Source organism: Anser anser, assembly GCF_964211835.1.
Source record: "Anser anser genome assembly, chromosome: 2".
Taxonomy (NCBI): Eukaryota; Metazoa; Chordata; class Aves; order Anseriformes; family Anatidae; genus Anser; species Anser anser.
In genome coordinates this window covers 80,115,401-80,136,146 of record NC_139721.1, presented here as the reverse complement: position 1 = coordinate 80,136,146, position 20,746 = coordinate 80,115,401, and the positions used below count along the sequence as shown (strand labels likewise).

Below are 20,746 nucleotides of genomic sequence, written 5' to 3'. Positions count from 1 at the left end.
GCTGTAAAATTATTTCAGCGTGTCCTTTGTCAATGCAGTGTGGCTCTATTCTCTTCTGCAATTCCCATAGTTTTGCAGGCTAGACACCACTGGGAGAAAGGTGTACTGGCCTTCAGGTTTCAGGATGCACACCAACTAGCAGTGGTTTTGAACCTCACCTTCCTTCTCTCCCTCTCTTTAAGTTCTGCAAGCTGGTGATGGAAAGAAGAAATGGGAATAAATGAGGGAACAGGCACATTAATACAAGAGGAGGATGTAGGGAAGAAAAGGGAGGTGCAACCATTTCTACATTTCCAAAATATTCATTGCCTCACATACCACCAACAGATCCTGACTGAAGACATCTTAACTCTTCCCTCTCTCGCAGGATTTCAGGTAGGGTAAACATTCATATCTATATAACCAGCTTTATTTTGGAAGTCTTAAAAATTTGTATAAATTCATTGGAACTGAGCAGTTAAATGATGGCATAAATGTCACGCAGGGGAAGGGGCTGTTCATTTCTTAGTACAAACTGCAGCTCTTTGGAAAACACTGTGCAAAATGCGCAGTGATCAGGATGCAAACCCAGACTGTGCAAAACCTGTACAGCCAGAGAGGGCAGAAAGTTTCCTCACAGTAGGCAGGGTGCCTACCTTAATCACCAGGCTACGAGTTGGTTTAGGAGTGAGTACAGACTGCAGGAGAGAATGCGCTCCTAGAGACACATGACAGCATGACTCTCTAACACAGCATTTTGGACAGTCAGCATTGGGTGCATTGGCTCAAACCGCTGCTTCATTTGTATAAAAAAAACTACTGGATCAGGCATCCAGAATTTTTCTTTCCCGGATGACCAAATCGTCTAGTAGATTGATGAACTTCGCACAAACCTGCACTTGTTTTCTCTCTCAAGCCTGAGAAATGTCTGATTGCTGCGTGCAGATTCAGTTCAGGCACACTCTGGAAACAGCAGAGATTGGTTTGAAATTCTTCAGGCAAAAACATTCATCTCAGCCCTGTTCCCTAGATCTGCTCTTGCTCCTAGATATCAGCTAGAGTATCTAGCTGATCAGCTCCTCCAGGCACAGCAGTAAGAGATACCTGGTCCTAAACATGCTTACGTATGAGCTACACTGCAGGGTGTTCACCTCTGAAGCACTCCTGAGAATGTTGGAAGCTGTTTTGGAGCCTTGGGAAACTTTGAAATCCAAATTCGAGGATCCTGGAGGCTCTAGGTATCTCTAACACTGCATGGCAACTGTCTTATGGACTGCTGGTTTTGATTTAAGCATGTAAATTGTGGGTGAAGATGGATTAAAATGTTCCATTGTTTTTGTTGATCTACTGCTTAGTCTTTCACCTGATGCAACCATGCACTGTCTTTGGTATGAGCAGTCCTCATACTGTTGAAGGCAATGGAAATTTCTGAATTTCTGGGGTTGTAAGATACAAGAGTTTACTTGAAAAACAGTAATTAACAAATCCAGCTACAGGTACCAAATGTAGATCTATCTCCACAAAGAACATGTAGCAATGTACAGATCTCTAGAAGCCTTTTAAATACAAGTAAGGAATTGCATGAGTTCACTATGCTTCTTTCGGTGGAAAATAATATTTAAGGAAGTTTAAAGAAATAAGGAGAAGAGCTCAAAGAAGCACAGTGGGAAATGCTTCTGTTTCACAACCTCAGAACCAAAGAATAATTATATGAAACTTAAGCAAATGCTTTCATTTTTTATTATTTTAGTTTGTGAAAACATTCCTAGCTAAAATAGTGCTTATCTGATGATGACTAAGTAAAAGGGTTGAAACAAGACTATAAATACTTAGGAGCGATGGGGAAGGGAGAAATAATGCAGGTCTTAAAAAAAATCCTACTATCTGACTGTACTTGGTATCTATGCAGTATTTTGACAATTAACAGGGACATCCCAACACTGCATTTGAGCGGGTGCAGGCAATCTCCCACTAGGAGCTTTGTGTTTGCTTGATGTTTTGTTTTGTTTAAATTGTGAAGAAGCAGTCATCACCTCTGCCTGCCAATCATTTACCTCAGGCTGTATCGATGGAGTCTCTCTCAGCATCAACCAACAGCTTTGCTCTGGACCTTTACAAAAAGCTGAATGAAACTTCCAAAGGCCAGAACATTTTCTTTGCTCCTTGGAGTATTGCAACTGCTCTCGCCATGGTCTATCTGGGTGCAAAAGGTGACACTGCAGCACAGATGGCTAAGGTAGGCTGTGAAATTAGCAGTATTAAAGCTGGTTGCCACACAAATCGCATTACCCACCTGCCTATGTGGAACAGAAAGGAGCAACATGGGGAAAACAGTGATTTGTCATTGTGTTGGGTACAAGAAATAATCTCATTCCTGCAGGTCACTGTTCTTCCAGTTTATTTCCAAGAGCTCCCTGCTCTACTACCCCTACATTTAGCTTACACTTAACAGTTGCCAGAGGGAAGTTATTGACATTAGAGACTACTGCAGTCTTGTTGGGAACTCTGCCTTCCATTTAAATTGCCATTGAAGAGAATAATTCACCTGACGTTGTGCTCAAGTAGTAATAAAGACATCTTTATTAACAAAATTAATATGCAATTAATATGCAACACTCTAGAGAAGGGAGAGCCAGAGATACTATCACTGCTTCTAGACCCCAGTTGTTTCTGAAAGTGGTATATCTGTGTTCTCATTCTGCACACCCAAATCAGTGAGCTCTCCTGATTCCAAGCCTGACTGCACAGGAGCAGTACAAATATCTTTGCTTGTAACATGGTTAGTCCATAAATCAGGTAATTTTCCTCCCATGCATAATGGAGACACACTAGAAGTGAAAAAATGATCTCATGATCACTTTTACAGAACTTGTTGGTCTTGTACTGTTTTAGGCTATATGCATTTAGGTACATACATTAACTTTAGAGTTTTACATTGGCATCCCAGCAGTAAGACTCTGAACTGCACTATGCTGTTTGTTCTGATTAGTCAGGATCTGAAAATAAATTCCACATAACTAAGCATGAATTGACCATTGTTCCAAATAAATTCATGTCTGAGCCATGATAGTGCTCTGTTATTAAGCAGTAAGTATAACTAAAATAGATATAATTATGAAATAATTATAGAGTATAAATTGAGAGTAAGGTCTTGTCCTCATTAACTTCAGTAGATTAACTAACATTGTGCATGACCGGTGAATTTTCCTAAGTAGAAGACTAATACAATTACATACACTTGAGCACGCTTAGCTTCTTAAAACAAGCTGTCTTTATGAAAATTTGTCATTGTCACAGGTTCTTCATTTTAACCAGACTGGAAGAGAAGAAAGTTCTTCTGAGACAACAAGGCCTTCTTTGGGGAGACCAAAGAATGGAGAAATGGCATGTATTACAACAAAAGACTCAGAGAAATAAATATAATTCTCCTTTTAGATGGCTCAGGATGAATCCTCAAGATAAATCATTATATCTGCATTCATTTTAGTAATTCACTGAATTTCTAAGTTGTAGCAAGGTCTGCCTGATGTGGTTCTCCAGACATCTCTCTCCATTACCTCTTCAGTCTGTCCCCATTCCTTTGCAAAACTCAACCTCTTCTATCCTCTGACCACCAAGTGCTTTTCCATGTGTCCTTCCTAGAAGTCCATGTCTCAGCACGAGTGAAAAAAGACTAAAGCGAGGAATGCTGCCTCACCAACCTAATGTTAAGCCACCATGCACCAATTGCATAGATGCCCATTGTCAAAAGCTCAAAAAGCTCAAAAGTTGCAAGGCTGCCTTAATGGTCCTAGTGATACTCAAAATTAGGCCAGGCTATGACTGAAAAGAGATGATCCAACCTCCTGGCTGCACCATCAGCGGATGACCCCACTGGCCTAGGCACCTTTGCAGAATCAAATCTTCACCCTACAGACAGAAACAATTTGTCCAGTTGTACGTAGTGCCGCAAATATGCTAGATACTCAAACAAAAAAGAGCTCTAGCTCTTGGCATTCCTTTTAAATTAAAATGACCTGAGGCTTTTCAAATGACCACAGAAGGTGCAAACCTCCAGAGAGAAAAAATATTTCCATACTAATTGATATCTCTTTCCAAGGGTCCTGAGCATGAGGCAGCTGAAGACATCCATGCAGGCTTCAAAGAGCTCCTGTCTGCCATCAACAAGCCCAGAAACACCTACTCGCTGAAAAGCGCCAACCAACTGTTTGAGGAAGAGACCTACCCGTTACTGCCTGTGAGTTGAACGTTTTTGCTTAAAAATATTCTGAGTTTAAAAGCTATTGATAATAGAGGTGATCAAAATTTTCCAAATGATAGCACTGCGGTTTTAGTGAGAATGTGAGGACAGCCATACTGTGCTAGTCTTACCTGGACAAGAGGTCCACCTGTCTCCACCAGTGGGCAAAAGCTTAGGAGGTACATGGCTTGCTGCATAGTGATGCTTCTCCGGAATCCACTCTGGTCACCAAGCGATCTGCAGCTCAGGGACTTCCCAAACCAGAGGCCACATCTATTTAACAGACCTTGGAGAGCTGTTTGTTCATGAATTTGCAGACTTGCCTTTTAAACCTACTGCAGACTTTAGCACCAGGACTTCCACAGCTGAAGTGTAGGAAGCTCCTTGTGTCTTTTCAGCCTGCTACTTGTTAGCATCACTGTTGGTTTGTTTTTCCTCTAAAGGAAGCTTCTCTGTATCCCTGGTCATCCTTGTTCCCCTTGTCGGTGGTACTTATACTCCAGCATTTCTGAGATGGGGAGGCCAGAGCTGCACAGAGAATTCAAACCATAGGCACACCATGGCTTTACAGAGTGGCAATTAATGTTCATCCTTTTATTACTTAACTTCTTTCTTTCTAACCCTTCAAATTATATTTGCCTTTTTGACCGTTACCGGGCAGGTATTTTTCACACGACTGTCCATTATAGCCTCAACACCTCATTCCTGAAGTGTAATCATGCTCTATATACTACCCTCCACTGGATTATTTACAGATGTTTCTATGTGTATATTGTAATGTAAATATTTAGATCTATGTTCTATAAATTAAATATTTTAGCACAAATCTCATCACTTATCCCTGCAGAACTCCAATAGTAATATCCATTTACCATGAACACTATTTCCTCCTCCTGTTGGTTTCCGTTCTTTTAAATGGACGAGATCTTTCTCTGTAGTCCCACGGATACTCAGCTTCTTCAAAAGCCTTTGGTGGGAATTCTTCTGAAATGCCCTTTTGGTAATCCAAATAGGCTGTAATGGCTTAACCTTCTTACCCACAGGCTTCCTGACACCTTCAAAAAAACTCCAACAGATTTGTAATGTAGGACTTCCTATTACAAAATGCTGCTCCAATACATCATGCTTATCCACATGCCCGCTAAACCTATTTATTCATGTGCCCTGTGGGCTCATGAGTTTGTAGTTCCCCGTATCTTTGACATCCTTTTAAGAAGTGACATTGTATTAATCATCATCCAGTTTCTTGGAAGGTGGTTTTAAATGAGATTACTGTTCTTTGATCTTGGAGTTTGCTTCCATCTCCTGAGTAATTAGCAATTACTCAGTCATTAAATTAAGTAAGTCCTGCTGAATGCTTATTGCTCATTTTCTCCACAATCTCATGTATCTACCCTTTAAGACTAATTAGAGAATTTCCTGCTGGGAATCTCCCTGAACTGTCTCACAGAACTGTCTCACAGCAATGTAAAAGTCGATTCTAGTTTTCTGCCACAGTGTTATCCTACCATGCCATTCCTTTTATGCCTGACCCTCTATTGTCCTCACAAACTCTTGGCGGGTTCCTTGACTCTGAAGTAAATCTAAAAATGTTATTTCAACTTTGTGAGGCTATTCTTCCCTCTTGTACTGAACTCTACATCACACAGCAGAAAATACTTCAATGATATGAAAAGGTCATTCTGAGAAATAACAATGACAAAAAAGGTGAAAAATGTTTATTTCACGTGATATTTCAAAACTACAAATTTCGATTTTGAATTTCAAGTACAAAAACATGACGTATCACTCTCCATGAGACAGAAGCACTGAATTTTGATCAGTCCTCACTTAATATTTAGCACAGAATGTATCAGACCTTATTTTAAGGGTTATCTAATTTCAAATTAATTATATTTTCACCAATTGTGTATTAGCAGATTGTATAACTGTTGAAGTGATTATTTCTACCACTTTTGTAGCTTAAATTTAACTACATAAGCATTCATTTTCCAATTTTATCTTTCAGAAATTCTTGGAACTCATTACAAGGTATTACAAAGTAAAACCACAAGCTGTAAACTTTAAGACAGCTGCGGAACAAGCCAGAGCACAGATCAATTCCTGGGTTGAAAATGAAACAGAAAGTAAGTTAAGTACCACTCTAATGCCTTTTTCTTCTCCCATTTCCAAATCATTTGCATTTCCACTTGTATTTCTCCTGCAGCCAGGGATCCACAAGAGATGGAAACTCAGGGGCGGTGACAAGCAAAGTGCAGTTAAATGGCTTGAAGAGTGGCTCCCTCCAAACCTAACTGCTGCTCTTCACAAGGTCTTTCCTTTGATCCTTCCAGTCGTGGCCTCCTCTGAATTATTTCTGTTCATTGGAGGCAGAAGTAGATACTGAATGGCTCCACCCTGATTAAAGAAGGCTTTCCTTCTGAATGTTTCAAACTGCATTTAACCAGCTTCCCAGAATGTCCAAGCTTTAACCAATTTCAAATGTCATCTACTATCAAAACTGCAGCAAATATATTAAAAAAATAGAGATACTTTTAACCATATGTATACTATGAAGAAGGTACAGGAAAAAATCTCCCAGATGCAAACACTTTTGCTAGATACACAGGCACAGAGAAAGCACAACTAAAATTGGTAATTCACACTGTCATACTGAAATAACAGTCTTATTTCTCTGATTTTGAAGGGAAGATCCAGAATCTGCTGCCTGCAGGATCTCTTGATTCTCACACTGTCCTGGTCTTAGTAAACGCCATTTATTTCAAAGGAAACTGGGAAAAGAGATTTCTGGAAAAAGATACTTCTGAGACACCATTCAGGTTAAGCAAGGTAAATTCCTTCAATTTATCTATTACAGAAGAGTGAGAAACCTCTAAATATTTCATCTGCATTTCTGCAACACTACCTGTAGATAGGCACATGGTATAAACTCAGTGAGAAGAGCAATTGTGAAAAGAAGACAGAATTATCTTATTTACACAGATGCACGAGAATAAGATTTTCTCTCTAATTAGTAGCTCCTTCCTACCAAAACACTATGGTTAAGTAACTTAAGCATAAGAAGAAATTTCTCTAAGTATTGAGGTGCCATTTTCAAAAGGGACTGAGCTACTTCTGAGAGCAGTGTTTAGACACCTAGGTCTCTTTTATGCTTTTGAGACAGATAGTCTATAATCTGAGTTCAAGCTATCTGAACCAACTGCTCTTTCCTAATGTACCCTTGCGGTTGCGCAAAACCTCATGTGGAATTTTCATGAGGGTTCAACATTTTAGCCAAGTGCGTGTGGATGATGTGTTCGGTATACGCTGAGGATATGATTGAGCTAACTATTTAAACATTCATGCACTGACAATTCACAGTAGCTCACTGCATGAGTATTTTTATGTCAAAGGTGAGCAAAAGGATTTGTCAATCGAAACACATACCTTGTTTGACATAGATTAAGCATGCAAACATCTTTTGTATACCGGGTGATTTGAAGCAATTGCGTCGATACTGTGGCTGTGTATCTGACAGCTACTACACTACACATGTGGTTTTAGGATTACTCATGGTACACAGCACACAGAGAGGGTTTAATTCACAGCGTATCTGATAGCAAAGCCTGCAAACAGATGAACTTTTGCACTTGTGTAACAATGGAAAGGAGAGAGTGGATATATCAGTAAAGGTCTGTGAACATGAACACAGCTTGGGAATGCAGAAAATTGCTGGGTAATTTTATTCCATTTGGTAATCAAACCCTCTGTGGTTTGAGGAAAAGCCAGCACAGGTCACGGAAAATATGGTTCAGAGGCAAATCAAGAAAATCAGTACTGCTTGGGAGTATGCAAAAGAGTTGATGGTATCCAAGGAAAGAAAGTCAACATTTCAACCCTCACACAACACATTCACTCCAACAATGTACAGTCTGTGAGGAAACCTGAAATACAGAGTAATTATTTGCTTATCAAAGCTCACTCCTTGCTTTTAGAGTGAGAAATACATTACATGTAATTAAGTTAGCAGGTAGATAGCATATGTGTCTATATGGATTTTTCTTCAAAGATTCCATTGATTTTGGAACAGGGCCATATGGGATACTGTCTGAAGGAAACGGTACTGGAAAAATATTCAAACGTTGCTGAGTCTTACACTTGTTTACAAATCTTTGCTTTCAGTTCAAAGAAGCAACTAATCTTCATTACTTCTAAGGAATGAAGAAGTACTACTTATTTTTTATGTCTTAATTGTTTCACAGACCAGGACTAAGCCAGTACAGATGATGTTTCTGAGAGATACATTTTTGATCCTTCATGAAACAACCATGAAATTCCAAATCATTGAGCTGCCATATGTGGAAAATGAAGTCAGCATGTTCATTCTCCTACCAGATGACATCAGTGACAACACGACTGGTCTGGAGCTGGTAAAATTTACATACTGTTGCATCACATACACTATGAGACATTAATGGAAACAGATGAAAATAGTGAGGAAGAATGAGCTTCAAAATTATGGCAGAAAGGGATTTGCTGTGTGCATAATTTGTTTCATAAGCTATAATACAATGATTTCTCAGCCTAGGATTCATGGCATTTGTTAATGATGCAAACATAATATTCTACTTGATACACCTAAGAAAGTCTGTCCACACTACTGTCTTAGCCTATTTTGTGTCCTCTTTTCTATTGCCAGAATAGCAGAACAAGGAAGGAAAAAACAAATCTGAAACATCATGCCCTAGAATTAATCTTCTTCTGAAAGCTGCATTAATCATTTTATGTCACTTGCAGTCTGGATTTGCATCTGATACTTTTGTGGTGAGGATTCTCAAACTAAGCACTGACTGTCCTATCCTGACCCACAAGGTATCAGCAGCCACTCATGATCATGCCAGGATCAGTTTCAGACTCTAAATAGATCAGAGCAAACATTTTTATTTGTACCCAAGGTCCTATGCATCCTACTTACTTACCACTAAGAGAAATATCTTTCATATACACATATACTGAAGGCCTATTAATATCATTATGACATCGCAAAAAAGCAATACTTCTCGCATCCACAAAAAATAAGGAACTATTCTGAGGGTTCACGGCTACACCTTACCACCTTTAAGGAAATAGACAAGACTGTAAGTCACTCAGCACTTTGCAGGATCACGTCCTAAGAATATGGAAAACATCCCAGCTGCGTATCCAGCTGGTAGCTGGACTTTGTTTTACATCTTGACAAGTGTTATACTCTGGTGTGCATGTTTTCTCTTTGTCCTTTGCATTATGACTATTTTCTTCCTTTCGTTGCAGGTGGAAAGAGAGCTGACCTATGAGAAACTGGCTGAATGGTCCAACTCAGACAATATGATGAAAGCTGAAGTAGAACTGTACCTGCCCAAGTTGAAGCTGGAAGAAAATTATGATCTTAAATCCACTTTGAGCAGCATGGGCATACGAAACGCTTTTGATCCAGTTCAGGCTGATTTCACAGGGATGTCAGTGAAGAAGGACCTCTTCATCTCAAAAGTTATTCACAAAGCTTTTGTGGAGGTTAATGAAGAAGGTACTGAGGCAGTAGCTGCCACAGGTGTCCTGGTGATGAGATCAAGAACACCTAAAGTAACTTTTAAAGCTGACCACCCCTTCCTCTTCTTTATTAGACACAACAAATCCCAAACCATCCTCTTCTTTGGCAGACTCTGCTCACCCTAGTCAGCATTACTCCCTTCCCTGCAGAGCAGCAGATAGCGGTTTGCCAGCTCGGGGTAAAACCTGATACTCCTGCTGCAGTTGGAGGGATACCAGGACCTGGACTCCTTCTCTATCAGACCACACACCCCATGGCCTGAAGCAATGCTTCTCCTTTTGCTTCTCCTACCCCAAAATGACAGCTATGACAGTGCCTAGGGGAGCACACAATGCCTCGTGTTGACAGAGCAACCCTGGTTAGCACTCAGATTAGGCCATCAAGGTAACTCTGTCCCCCAGCCACTATCAGCCGTGGCATTGTCATCCCCCTTTCCCTCACTGCAGTGCATGCAAACGTGAGGCCCAGTCCTCACCCTCATGACCACATCCCGATTCAGATGTGGTCTGCACTTCCACCTTGCTATAATTAGCCTGTTTAGCCTTTGATTAGGTCCCTGCATTGCAGCTAGAGGCAGACCCTCCCAAGCAAAGCTAGCCACCCCCCTTGTTTCTTACACCTCCCCAGGCTTAAGTCTTCGTCATCTCTGAATTTCACATCAATGCATTCTTCCACAGACTGCCTCAAAAAATAATTACAAAAACCACACCCCTGTAAGGGCTGTTTGCCTCACTTAGAGCTACAGGCGTGCCAGAACCATGCTCAGCCTCTGGCTACAGCAACAGCTCGCCTTCGTTAATAATAATAATAACATCGAATAACGCTCATAGCCTGATGGTGTTTTCTGTCAGTTATACGAGGAGAGGGGGAAGAGAAGGTAGGAAACAAGAAGCAAAGCAAGGCCTGCGGAGATGGAGGGGGGCTGCGGCCAAAATGGCCGCCGGACGCTCGCGGCCATAGCGGGGAAGGGGCGCAGCGGCGGAGCCCCCAGCCCCAGCCTCACCTCGGTTGGCGGCCATGGAGGGGCCGACCTCCAGCCCCTTTCCCCGGCGATGGGCGGCCCGTGGCCGGGCAAGGCTTCCGGGGGAAGGGCGGAGCGGAGGCCGGGGAAACGCCGGTGGCCGGCCGGCTGGGTGAGTGGGGAGGCTGGTGCGCTGTACTGTTTTCTACGGGCAGTGTGCGTTGGATGTTTTTTTTTTTTGAGGGGAACAGGGGACTTTTTGGCGCTTCCCTGAAGCTCCTTTCCCATCATGGAAGCCTGTATCAGCCAGGGAGCTGCGGCTGGGCCGCCGGCTGCATACCGGTGGCTGTGCCGTGCCGTGGTGTCGCCGGGGTGCGGCCACCGGGCGGTGGCCGGGGCAGAGCCGCAGCTTGCTGGGGCCGGGTGCCCCGGGGAGCCCTGTAAGCTCAGAGCAGCCTTTCCCAAAGCGCAGGAGACCAGATTTGGGGTCAGGACACCCCAAAATCGCTGCCGCCGGCGCGGTGCTGTGTGCCTAGCTCCCTGTCTATGGCATGGTCTCTGAGGGGTTTGTGGCAGGCAGGTGGAAATAGATAACGTGCGCTTGCCTCTTGGGTTTTCTTGTTCCTTACGCTGTTCTGCATCGTCTCCAAAAGCCCTTTGTTGGGTTATGTTACGGTTCCTGAGCTGTGGGAAGAGCGTGGATAGCTAAAGATGCTGCTCCTTGCCCAACGTCTCAGCTGTTGCGCTGTTCCTTGACATTTGGCTAAATGCACAGATTTTGAGGCAAATGGTGTGAGATGCGTCCTTTTGTCTGTAAAGGTTTGCCTGTCATGGAAAGCCTACAAAAACTTCTGGCACTTCCACGTCAAAAACCTCCTTGCTGGCGGTCTGACAGCGAAAATTTTGGTTGTCGGAATAACCAACGTGAACTGAAAATGTAAAGTGCCTCCTACTTACGCTGTAAAGTGCATGTAGTTACATCACTCCTGTTTCAGACAGAATTGAAGGATTTTTTCAATCCAAACTTTTTTTTTTTCTTTTCAGTTAGAGGAGAAGAGAAACACAAGAAAGTTCCTACTGTTGTCTGTAATAAAGCTGCTAGCAAGGATATTTTTATAGAAGGAAAAGAACGCATGCACAAACTTGTTCTTTCGTCCTCTTTATTTGATATGGTGAATCAGGAATATGAATTAGGTGTTGGTTTTGTATTTTGTAGCAACATACCAACGCTAGGCACTGCCTCAACAATAAAAACACACATATGCACACAAATTACTGTCAGTTGATACCTTACATCTGGTGGTACTTACCTGTAGTTAACTCGGCATTCAGGCATTTAATGCTCCTTCTATAGGTATGTGGTCTAATGTCAGGTTAGTTAGCTAGCTATGTGGCTGATGTCTGACAGGCATTGAGTTACATGTGTTGGAGCATGCATGTACCATCAAGTTCTCTATGACCAGTCTATTTTATCATGTATATTTCCGTGTTGTAGACAATAAAAGCCAAGCTGCAGTGGACTTTGATTTTTTTTCTTTGTACTGCAGCAGGAAATTGCACTAATCTGTCATGCTGAGCAGATAAATTTCATTTGAATCTTGTAGGTCAACTCGTTCAGCTGACTTCTACCAGGCTTGCTGTTAGGTTTAAAATACAGCTTGCGCACAAACAAGTACGCTGAAGGAATTACTACAGATACACAGGCTTGGAGAAGGTAAGTTTGGAATTCTGCCATTCTAATGCCGTTTTGCTTTGGTTATCCTCTAAAGCGAATAATTGTCGTTGCAGAGTCAAAGGAGACTTGTTCTAACAAATGCTAAACAAATTACTGTCATGAATGCACATCTCAAAAGATGTAGTATTATTTAGCCAGTGAATAAGCCCAATGATGCCAATGGGAATCGTTCCTTCTACTACAGGTCCGGGATTGAAATATAAAAGCAATAAATCCACCTACTGCCTAGTATGGGATTTAAGATACTTATTCCACCAAACCAGTTTTTCATAATATTGTACCCTAACCAAGACATTTTGTGAATAGTTTATATTGGGAAACGTAAAACACAGATTATCAGTTTGTATTCAAATAAATTTGAGCCGTTCCTTTCTTTTTGTGTTTTATCTCCTAGGCTCTGAATCATGGATAGCCTCAGTGCAGCAAATACCACTTTTGCATTGGACCTCTTAAGACAGCTGTGTGAGAAAAATGGCACACGGAATCTATTCTTTTCTCCTTTTAGTATTTCTTCTGCTTTGTCTATGATTTTGCTGGGTTCAAAAGGTAACACTGAAGCCCAAATAGCAAAGGTATGTCTCTGTAAACTTAGTGTACTGAATTTGATGAACAATATGAACAGTAAGTCTGTATTATAGTCTGTGACCTCCATTTATGCTAAATCGTTATAATCATTCTGGATTCGGAGAGCGGAGATCTTTATTTGGTATGCACGTAAGCAGTACATGTGTTTTATTGTGCTTGCGTAGCGGGGGGCCTTCCTTCAGTATAAAATTAAGAGGTTCCTGTTCTTATGTTGTGTGGGGGGGTTTGTTTTGGAGATACAGATCTTCCTTAGTATGTCATTAAGAGGTATCTGGGATTTTTTTTCTTGTAGCTGAAGATTCACCTATAGCTATACAAATATAAACCTACATAAAATATTTTTTTCTATCATCTTTTTTGGGCTTAATATCAGACTGTCAGACTGTGCATGTTTTGAACATGTAGCCAGGCACTTTAAAAAAAAAAAAATCCAACCTGTAAGCATGTCATGTTAGTCCCAGATTTTAAGAAACCAAGAAAAACCACCAGTTGCTCATCTGGTATGTTAGCTTGTGCTTTCACAACCTAGAATTTTAATCCTGGAACATCCAGAAGAAGGAAGTGGTGCAGGGCTAAGAACATAGCTTTGAAGTCCCAGTGGGTACCTGAGCAAGGGTTTAGAACAGGACAAAGCTGGATGATCAATGAAAAGTAAACCTAATGATGTAAATTTGGAAGTAAGTTAACAAGAGGGGAGTTAGTGTAATGAACAGTGACTGCTGTATTAATGGTAGGGTCTGCCTATATGCATGTTCAGACCCATCAGTAATTGCAGCGCAGCTTATCCCACATCCACTGAGGTACGGCCTGCCTCCCTCTTCCTGGCACTGTAATTTGGAACAGATCACTTATGCATTTACACTTGTAGCAATGGTAGTAGTGATGAAGAAGAATGAGAGTGGAGCTGGGATGTTGTTTTAATAGGAGTTTAAATCCTTGCTTGCATTAACAACATCTACAGCAGCCTATTTTCGATTTTTGCTTGAAGGACTGGATCAGGTTTGTATCCTCCCTTGTTTGGATCTAAGATATTAAATAAAATCCTTTGGTGCTATTATAAACAATGTGAAATTGTGAAGTTTTGCTTTGTTTTTAACTTCAGGTTCTTTTGGTCTCTGGATTTTAACAGAGTTCTTGCTAGGCTTTCAAGGATAGGGATTATAAATACCCAGTTTTCCAAGAGGAACCTTGTGCAGCATTAAGAAAAAGGCAGGATGTGTCTAGACACAGACTTCTTTGGGGGCTGGGTGGATTCCTTAGAAAGCAGGGAGGTTGGACCAGATGGCCTCCAGAGGTCCCTTCTAACCTCAACCAGTCAGTGGTCTTCTAACCCTCAGCCAGAGTCAAGGAACCTAATGCTGCTCTCTTTTCTGCAACCTTATTTATTACTTGCACAACAGGAGATATGATGAAAAATATGTTTTCAAGTCAGTGTTTAAGCCCAAAGCTCATTTAAAAAACAAAACAAAAAAGAAACAAAAAACAGTTGTGCTGAAGCAATTGCTTCAAAGAAGACATGGACTACATTGAGGATATTTGTCTTTCTACAGGTGCTTTCTCTGAACAAAGCTGAGGATGCTCACAATGGGTATCAGTCACTTCTCTCTGAAATTAACGATCCAGACGCCAAATACATCCTCAGAACTGCTAACCGACTTTACGGAGAAACGACATTTGAGTTTCTCTCTGTAAGTAAACATTAAATTTGTGATGTTTTTAAGTATAATGTACTTACTAGGTATTCCCTTTGGAGGTCAGACAAAGGCTTTGGGTTTTACTTCCCAAGTCTTTCTAGGTTGAGACCTACCAACCTGAGAGTTAGTGCAGAAGACTGAGGTCTGAACTAGGTGGAGCAGATCCTTTTAGATGACCCTGTGATCTGAATGCGTAACTGGTGCAAAGCACTATAAAATCCATCAGACTATAGATCTTCTGGGTTTCATCACCCATTCTTTTTGGGGGTGCTATGGGCCAAATGGTTTACAAATCTCTTTTCCTTTGATCATGTGTAAATACGGTGAAAAATACTTGTTATTGCTGTCCAGCATGGACAGTATTTGGAGTTTCTTTTCTCTGTTAAGTCATCCAGAGAACATACTAGGAGGAGTACGTGACTCTTAATATTTTCCTTATCAGAATATGTAAATAAGGATAATAGGTACTTTTAGGTACATGGTTCTTTAGGTACTTCCCTAGAAATAGAGGTATGGGTCTAATTTTTTTTTTTCCTGGGAGTGATGGAGTTCTATGTCTAAGAACTTCTGCAGAAAAACAAATGCTGTTATGTTGTCACTGTTTGTCACTATAGTGCTTCCTAATTTACAGGTGTTTTTTAATGAAGAATGTTAGTTTTGTTCCTATATTAGACTAAAATTACATGGATTATACTCTGAATTTTGCATTTGTGAATAAAGATCTAATTATATTAAATCTGAGAGAATTTTTCTTTTCTCTAAGAAAAATCTGTTTCCCCTCTGCCCTAAAAGTTTTCATTCGCCTGGGAAGTTTGACAATGAAGTTTATGTGGGCAGAAGCTTGTAACATCATATGTTTTCTCACTCAAGCAAAAAGAACAAACATCCTAGGCACATCATTTCTCAGTTGAGTCTGTAGAACTTTGTAGCATATAAAAGAAGCCATTTGACTTAAAGGGGAAAATAATTGCTAGCTTCAATAGGTGATACTACAACTAATTGGAACGTGTAGGACAAAACATTAATAGTTTTATATGAAACTGGGGGAGGAGAGGGAATAGATTTTTCTGTGTATTTAAAAATCATCTGTGACTGAATGTCAGTAAGAGTATACTGGTGAAAAGCTGTTTTGAATGTTTCTGGCAGTCATTTATAGAATCCAGTCAGAAATTCTACCATGCTGGACTAGAACAGACTGACTTCAAGAATGCTTCAGAGGATTCCAGAAAACAAATAAATGGCTGGGTAGAAGAAAAGACTGAAGGTGAGTGTTTTGCAGAACTCCCTGCTGCATTTAGTGGTAGTCAGGGCTTGCATAAACAGCTACTTCAAGATGTCATATTGTGATTCTTTTTTTCTTTTAAAAAAAGAAGCCACAATTATTGAACTCTCTCTGATAGGTACATAATTCCTTTAATTAGCCAATAATTAATACACATTAGATACTATCTGTGATAATTATATACATGCCACTGTTAAAAATTGTGTTTTCTTTCATTGTATCCTAAAGGTAAAATTAAAAACCTGCTGGCAGAGGGAATTCTTGATTCAATGACCAGACTTGTGTTGGTGAATGCCATCTATTTCAAAGGCAACTGGGAAAAGAAGTTTGACCAAGAGAAGACAAACGAAGCGCAATTTAAAATTAACAAGGTATGATGTACTAACGTGCTGACAATACAATGATACATTTAACTTGGAAGGAAAAAAAATCATTCAGGCAGCGTTACCTTAGGTAGGCTGCATGGAGCTTCTTACTGCCTGTCCCCTTGATATGAAAGCTCTTTGCTTAGTTTCTCTTAAGGTTCATGTAATTACTAGGATTTTTAATATCACACAAGTATTTCTCCAGGATGAAAATGAATTGGTAATGTGAATTCTGTAAGAACTCACCTGCTTAAAACAAGCACTATGCAAAATTAAAGCCCTCATGCCTGATTTCAAACTGTCACTCTCACAGTGATGAAGTATATCCAAGAATGCTTGAAACTGCTCCACTTTTCATATAGGGCATTATATTGCTCTCCCCATACTATATGTACTGTAGCACTTCAGAAACCACTGGACTGACTTGGTTCCTGTTTGGAAGGAAGGTTTGCCATCGGTTTCCCCACAGAGATGACACAAAGCCCAGGCTTATGTATTTGCTTAAGGCTCTTTCCTCTCCTGCAGAGACAGATCCAATGATGTATAAGGGTGTGAGGCCCAGCCTAGCTCTTGGATAACCGTTTTCTTTGCAAACAGTTTTATTTGCTTGTTTTTGAAGATTCTAGTCTTTGAGATCAAGATACAACTTTTTCCAAGTAGCTGTGAGATTGAGTAATGCTACTTTGGCTCAGCCAAGGAACTCACTTTTAGATATGCAAACAGCTGCAAACCTCTTTCCTTGTTACAACCGAATGGCTTAAATTTGTATTTTCATCTTGCTAATGACTAGCCACTGATGAGCTGCAGAAGTCAATGAGTAGGCTCAAATGAGCAGTTGGAAATCCCAGGTGCTAACCTGAAGCTTTAAGCTAGTTATTTTACAGTCTGTCCAGGATTAGAGTTACTTTAACATCCCGGTAGTCTTCTCAGAATCCTATGACATCTAGTATATCTTTGACTTTTGCACTTCTTATGACTTGCTGGATGATTTTTGGCATGCTGTGTGGCCTTTTCTTTGCTTATCCATCCTTTACATGCGTCATTGATTGCTGTTGCAAAATCACTTCTGGCATAATTAATCTGAGGGCATTGTTTCAATGGACTTTCCTTTAAAAAAAAAAAAGGCAACACCTTGCATGGCTATCTTGTAAAGGTAAGGGGAGAAGTGATTAAACTTAACTAAAAAGGAGGAAAATGTAAACCAAAAGTAGCTGATGTTCCATGTGTAAATGGAAGGAGATGGTGAAAAATGAAACAAAAATCTTACACCTTCTTACTACCCCTGTGACTTTTAAAAATTCAAAATGATGCTCTCAATGCCTTAGCATTTTAGTAGCATATTAAAATATTTCAATTGCTTTGTTATAGTGCTTAGAGCCACACGGGGTGAAATGAAAATACCTACACAGAAATTATTTTGTATTAATTTAAAGCAAGGAACCTAGGCCCTGCTTCTTACCAGCTCTCCTTAGTGCTTCTCAGTAGTTCTTAACTGAACAAATGTGTGTTCTTGCTTCTTTGCCTTAAAACAAATTTCACATATATTTCCACATTAGCAATTAAAAATTAAATCTTAGGCATCCTTAATTCTTATCTTTTACTTTATGGAAGAGTGACAAGGCTGTACACTGAAGTGTACTTAGAATTTGACTGTACAGCGACCTAAAAAGCTTTAAGTAACTGGTTGCCTGCTTTGCATTTTAAGACCAGCATACTGGCTCAGTAGTAACTGTTGATGTCTTTATTTCAGAATGAGACCAAACCTGTGCAGATGATGTTCAGAAAAGATAAATTTAACATGACCTATATTGGAGACCTGGAGACCAAAGTCCTTGAGCTCCCATATGTTGGCAATGAACTCAGCATGATCATCCTGCTCCCTGATGCAATCCAGGATGAATCTACTGGCTTGGAAAAGGTAAGCTGTTGAGCTAAATCCAGACAGTTTGTATCCGGCCAGGGATGCGAGTTTGGTACAGCATGTGAACCTGCAGTTCAGTTCCAAAGCTATTATACCACTGGCGCTCAGGATTGGCTGAAATATGTCCCATATTTCCCTGACCCCAAAGTGGCATGTATTCTTTTCACTACTGGTCAAGCTGTGTGCTGCCCCCTAAGTCAGAGGCTATGGAAGATGTAACCCTCATCAGGAGCAGGAGTTAGCTGTGGTTATAGTGAAGCCCTAGTACGGTGAGCAGCAGGTGAGAGCAGATCTGGTGGAGCAATTACAATTTCCAATACGGACTTTCTATAGCTTGTCCCATAGGTCTTCCGTACTGAACAGCTGGCACATTGTCACTGGCCCTCTACTTAGAATGCTCACAGGGAAGTCTGTGGTCTCCTCTGTTGTAGAGATACAAGTTTTGGTTGCCTTGTGCTCTGGCCAAGCAATTAGTAAGTTTTTAGAGATACAAGTTTTGGTTGCCTTGTGCTCTGGCCAAGCAATTAGTAAGTTTTTCGAACACTGACTACAAAGGGTGTTGTAGGCAGGCTTTTTCACCAGCCTGTCAGCTGGAAGGTCCTGAAATAGGATCTTTTGGTTAAAAGGAAGAACTGGGTTTGGTTTCTTTTGGACCTTGTCATCAGTTCTTCTGTGCTTTTACTTCCCATATGTAAAAATATATATTTTTTTACAGTCTAATGTGTTTTATAAAAGTAAACTTTGAGATACTATCTCATAGTAATGTATCTACCACAGAGAGCATACAGGATTGATCTCAGCTGAAGCCATAGTCTCTAGTAAGTAATAAAATTTGTACTTTGGCTTAAGACCCTGTGAGCTCCAGAAAAAGATGCACGTTATGCACTTTATAAACAGATATAGTAATCAGCACTTATGCCTGCATAAAATTGTGACTCTTCTTGTTTTAATTATGTAACTTTGGAGGCTTTTTTTTTTTTTAGCTGGAAAGAGAACTTACATATGAGAAGCTGATAGATTGGATTAATCCTGAAATGATGGACATGACAGAGGTGAACGTGTCTTTGCCCAGATTTAAATTGGAAGAAAATTACGATCTGAAACCTCTTTTGAGCAACATGGGAATGCCTGATGCATTTGACTTACAGAAGGCAGACTTCTCAGCCATCTCAGCTGGTAACGAGCTAGTGCTTTCCGAAGTGGTTCACAAGTCCTTTGTGGAAGTCAATGAAGAAGGCACTGAAGCAGCAGCTGCCACGGCAGGAGTGATGTTAATGCGCTGTGCTATGATTGTTCCCGATTTCACTGCTGATCATCCATTCCTCTTCTTCATCCGGCACAATAAAACTTCCAGCATTCTGTTTTGTGGCAGATATTGCTCTCCCTAAAAATATGTCTTGACAAAGTGCTGCCGTTAACACGGTAACTTTGTTCCTTTAGGATAGGATTACTCTTTTGCACTAACTGCCTCTTTCAACTGTGCCTGAATCCAGTTCTCTGGTCATTAATTTGGGCTTCAGTAGAGTACCAGAGACACTTAGACATACACAGCAGCTGCCGTTTAAAACAGGTTTGCTGTTCTGAGCACCTGAGTAGAGAGTTTTCTAACTTCTTGCTGACAAGAAATATGCTCAGTGAACGCTTGAATCTGTGCTTGTAGTTCCCATCAGTCTCCTTTTTGTGGCCACCAGACAGTGAATCAGATAGTGACATCTCAGAAAAGGAAGAAGTAGATTTTGTTTCTGACAGATTGGAAGACATCTCATGCTGTGTTCCCTGTTTTTCTTCCCATCCCCAGTATTTTTTGTCTTTTTTCATTCTCCCGGAACGTTTAACGTTTTCATAAAGGTGAAGGGAGATGAAAGGAGGCTTTGGCAACCTGCTATATGTTGTTAAGCATCCTGACTAGATTTGTTTTTTTGGATGATAACTGGACAGCACTTATACAAGAGTGGGAATAAAAGTATGTCTCTGTAATAAGTGACCTTGCAGGTTTTCATGGGGTAAGGATAGTTGTCTTACCACTATGTGACAGCTGGGTATATTAGCTATCACTTAGTTTATTAGTCCTTTAACAAAGAATGTAATAAAAAAGCATATGGTTCCTCTGTGGTATTTAAATGCCAAAGTTTTATTTTTTTCTATTTGCATGTTTTTCCTGTTCATGGTTTGTTAAACCTCTTTTGCCAAAGATAAAAACTAAAATGACTTTGCTAACAGTGATTTGTTTTGCTGTTCCTGAAATAATAAATGAACTCATGGTGAGTGCTGTGGGAGTTCCTTTCTTTGGTGACCATAAATCATGCAACACCTGTAACAAGAAGAAAACAACTACTTCTTGATGGAGGGCAGTCAGCTTTCACCTAACAATAGAAATTCGTTCCTTACCATGGGCTTTGCCAAATGCTGCAAACCCTA

At 40.5% G+C, this 20,746-nt stretch overlaps 1 protein-coding gene across 1 annotated transcript; it reads left to right on the top strand.

The window, feature by feature from the left end:
- The first annotated feature begins 195 nt into the window (after positions 1–195).
- On the top strand, positions 196–20,593 carry LOC310895540 (uncharacterized protein). Its single transcript, XM_083827009.1, has 17 exons — positions 196–375; positions 2,039–2,215; positions 3,277–3,363; positions 4,079–4,216; positions 6,228–6,345; positions 6,906–7,048; positions 8,461–8,628; positions 9,509–9,909; positions 10,232–10,242; positions 10,637–10,918; positions 11,566–11,683; positions 12,882–13,053; positions 14,617–14,754; positions 15,907–16,024; positions 16,271–16,413; positions 18,158–18,325; positions 19,312–20,593. The coding sequence occupies exons 1-17, from the start codon at positions 211–213 to the stop codon at positions 19,714–19,716; spliced, it is 2,952 nt and encodes a 983-aa protein (XP_083683135.1). The 5' UTR covers positions 196–210; the 3' UTR covers positions 19,717–20,593.
- Positions 20,594–20,746: the final 153 nt, after the last annotated feature.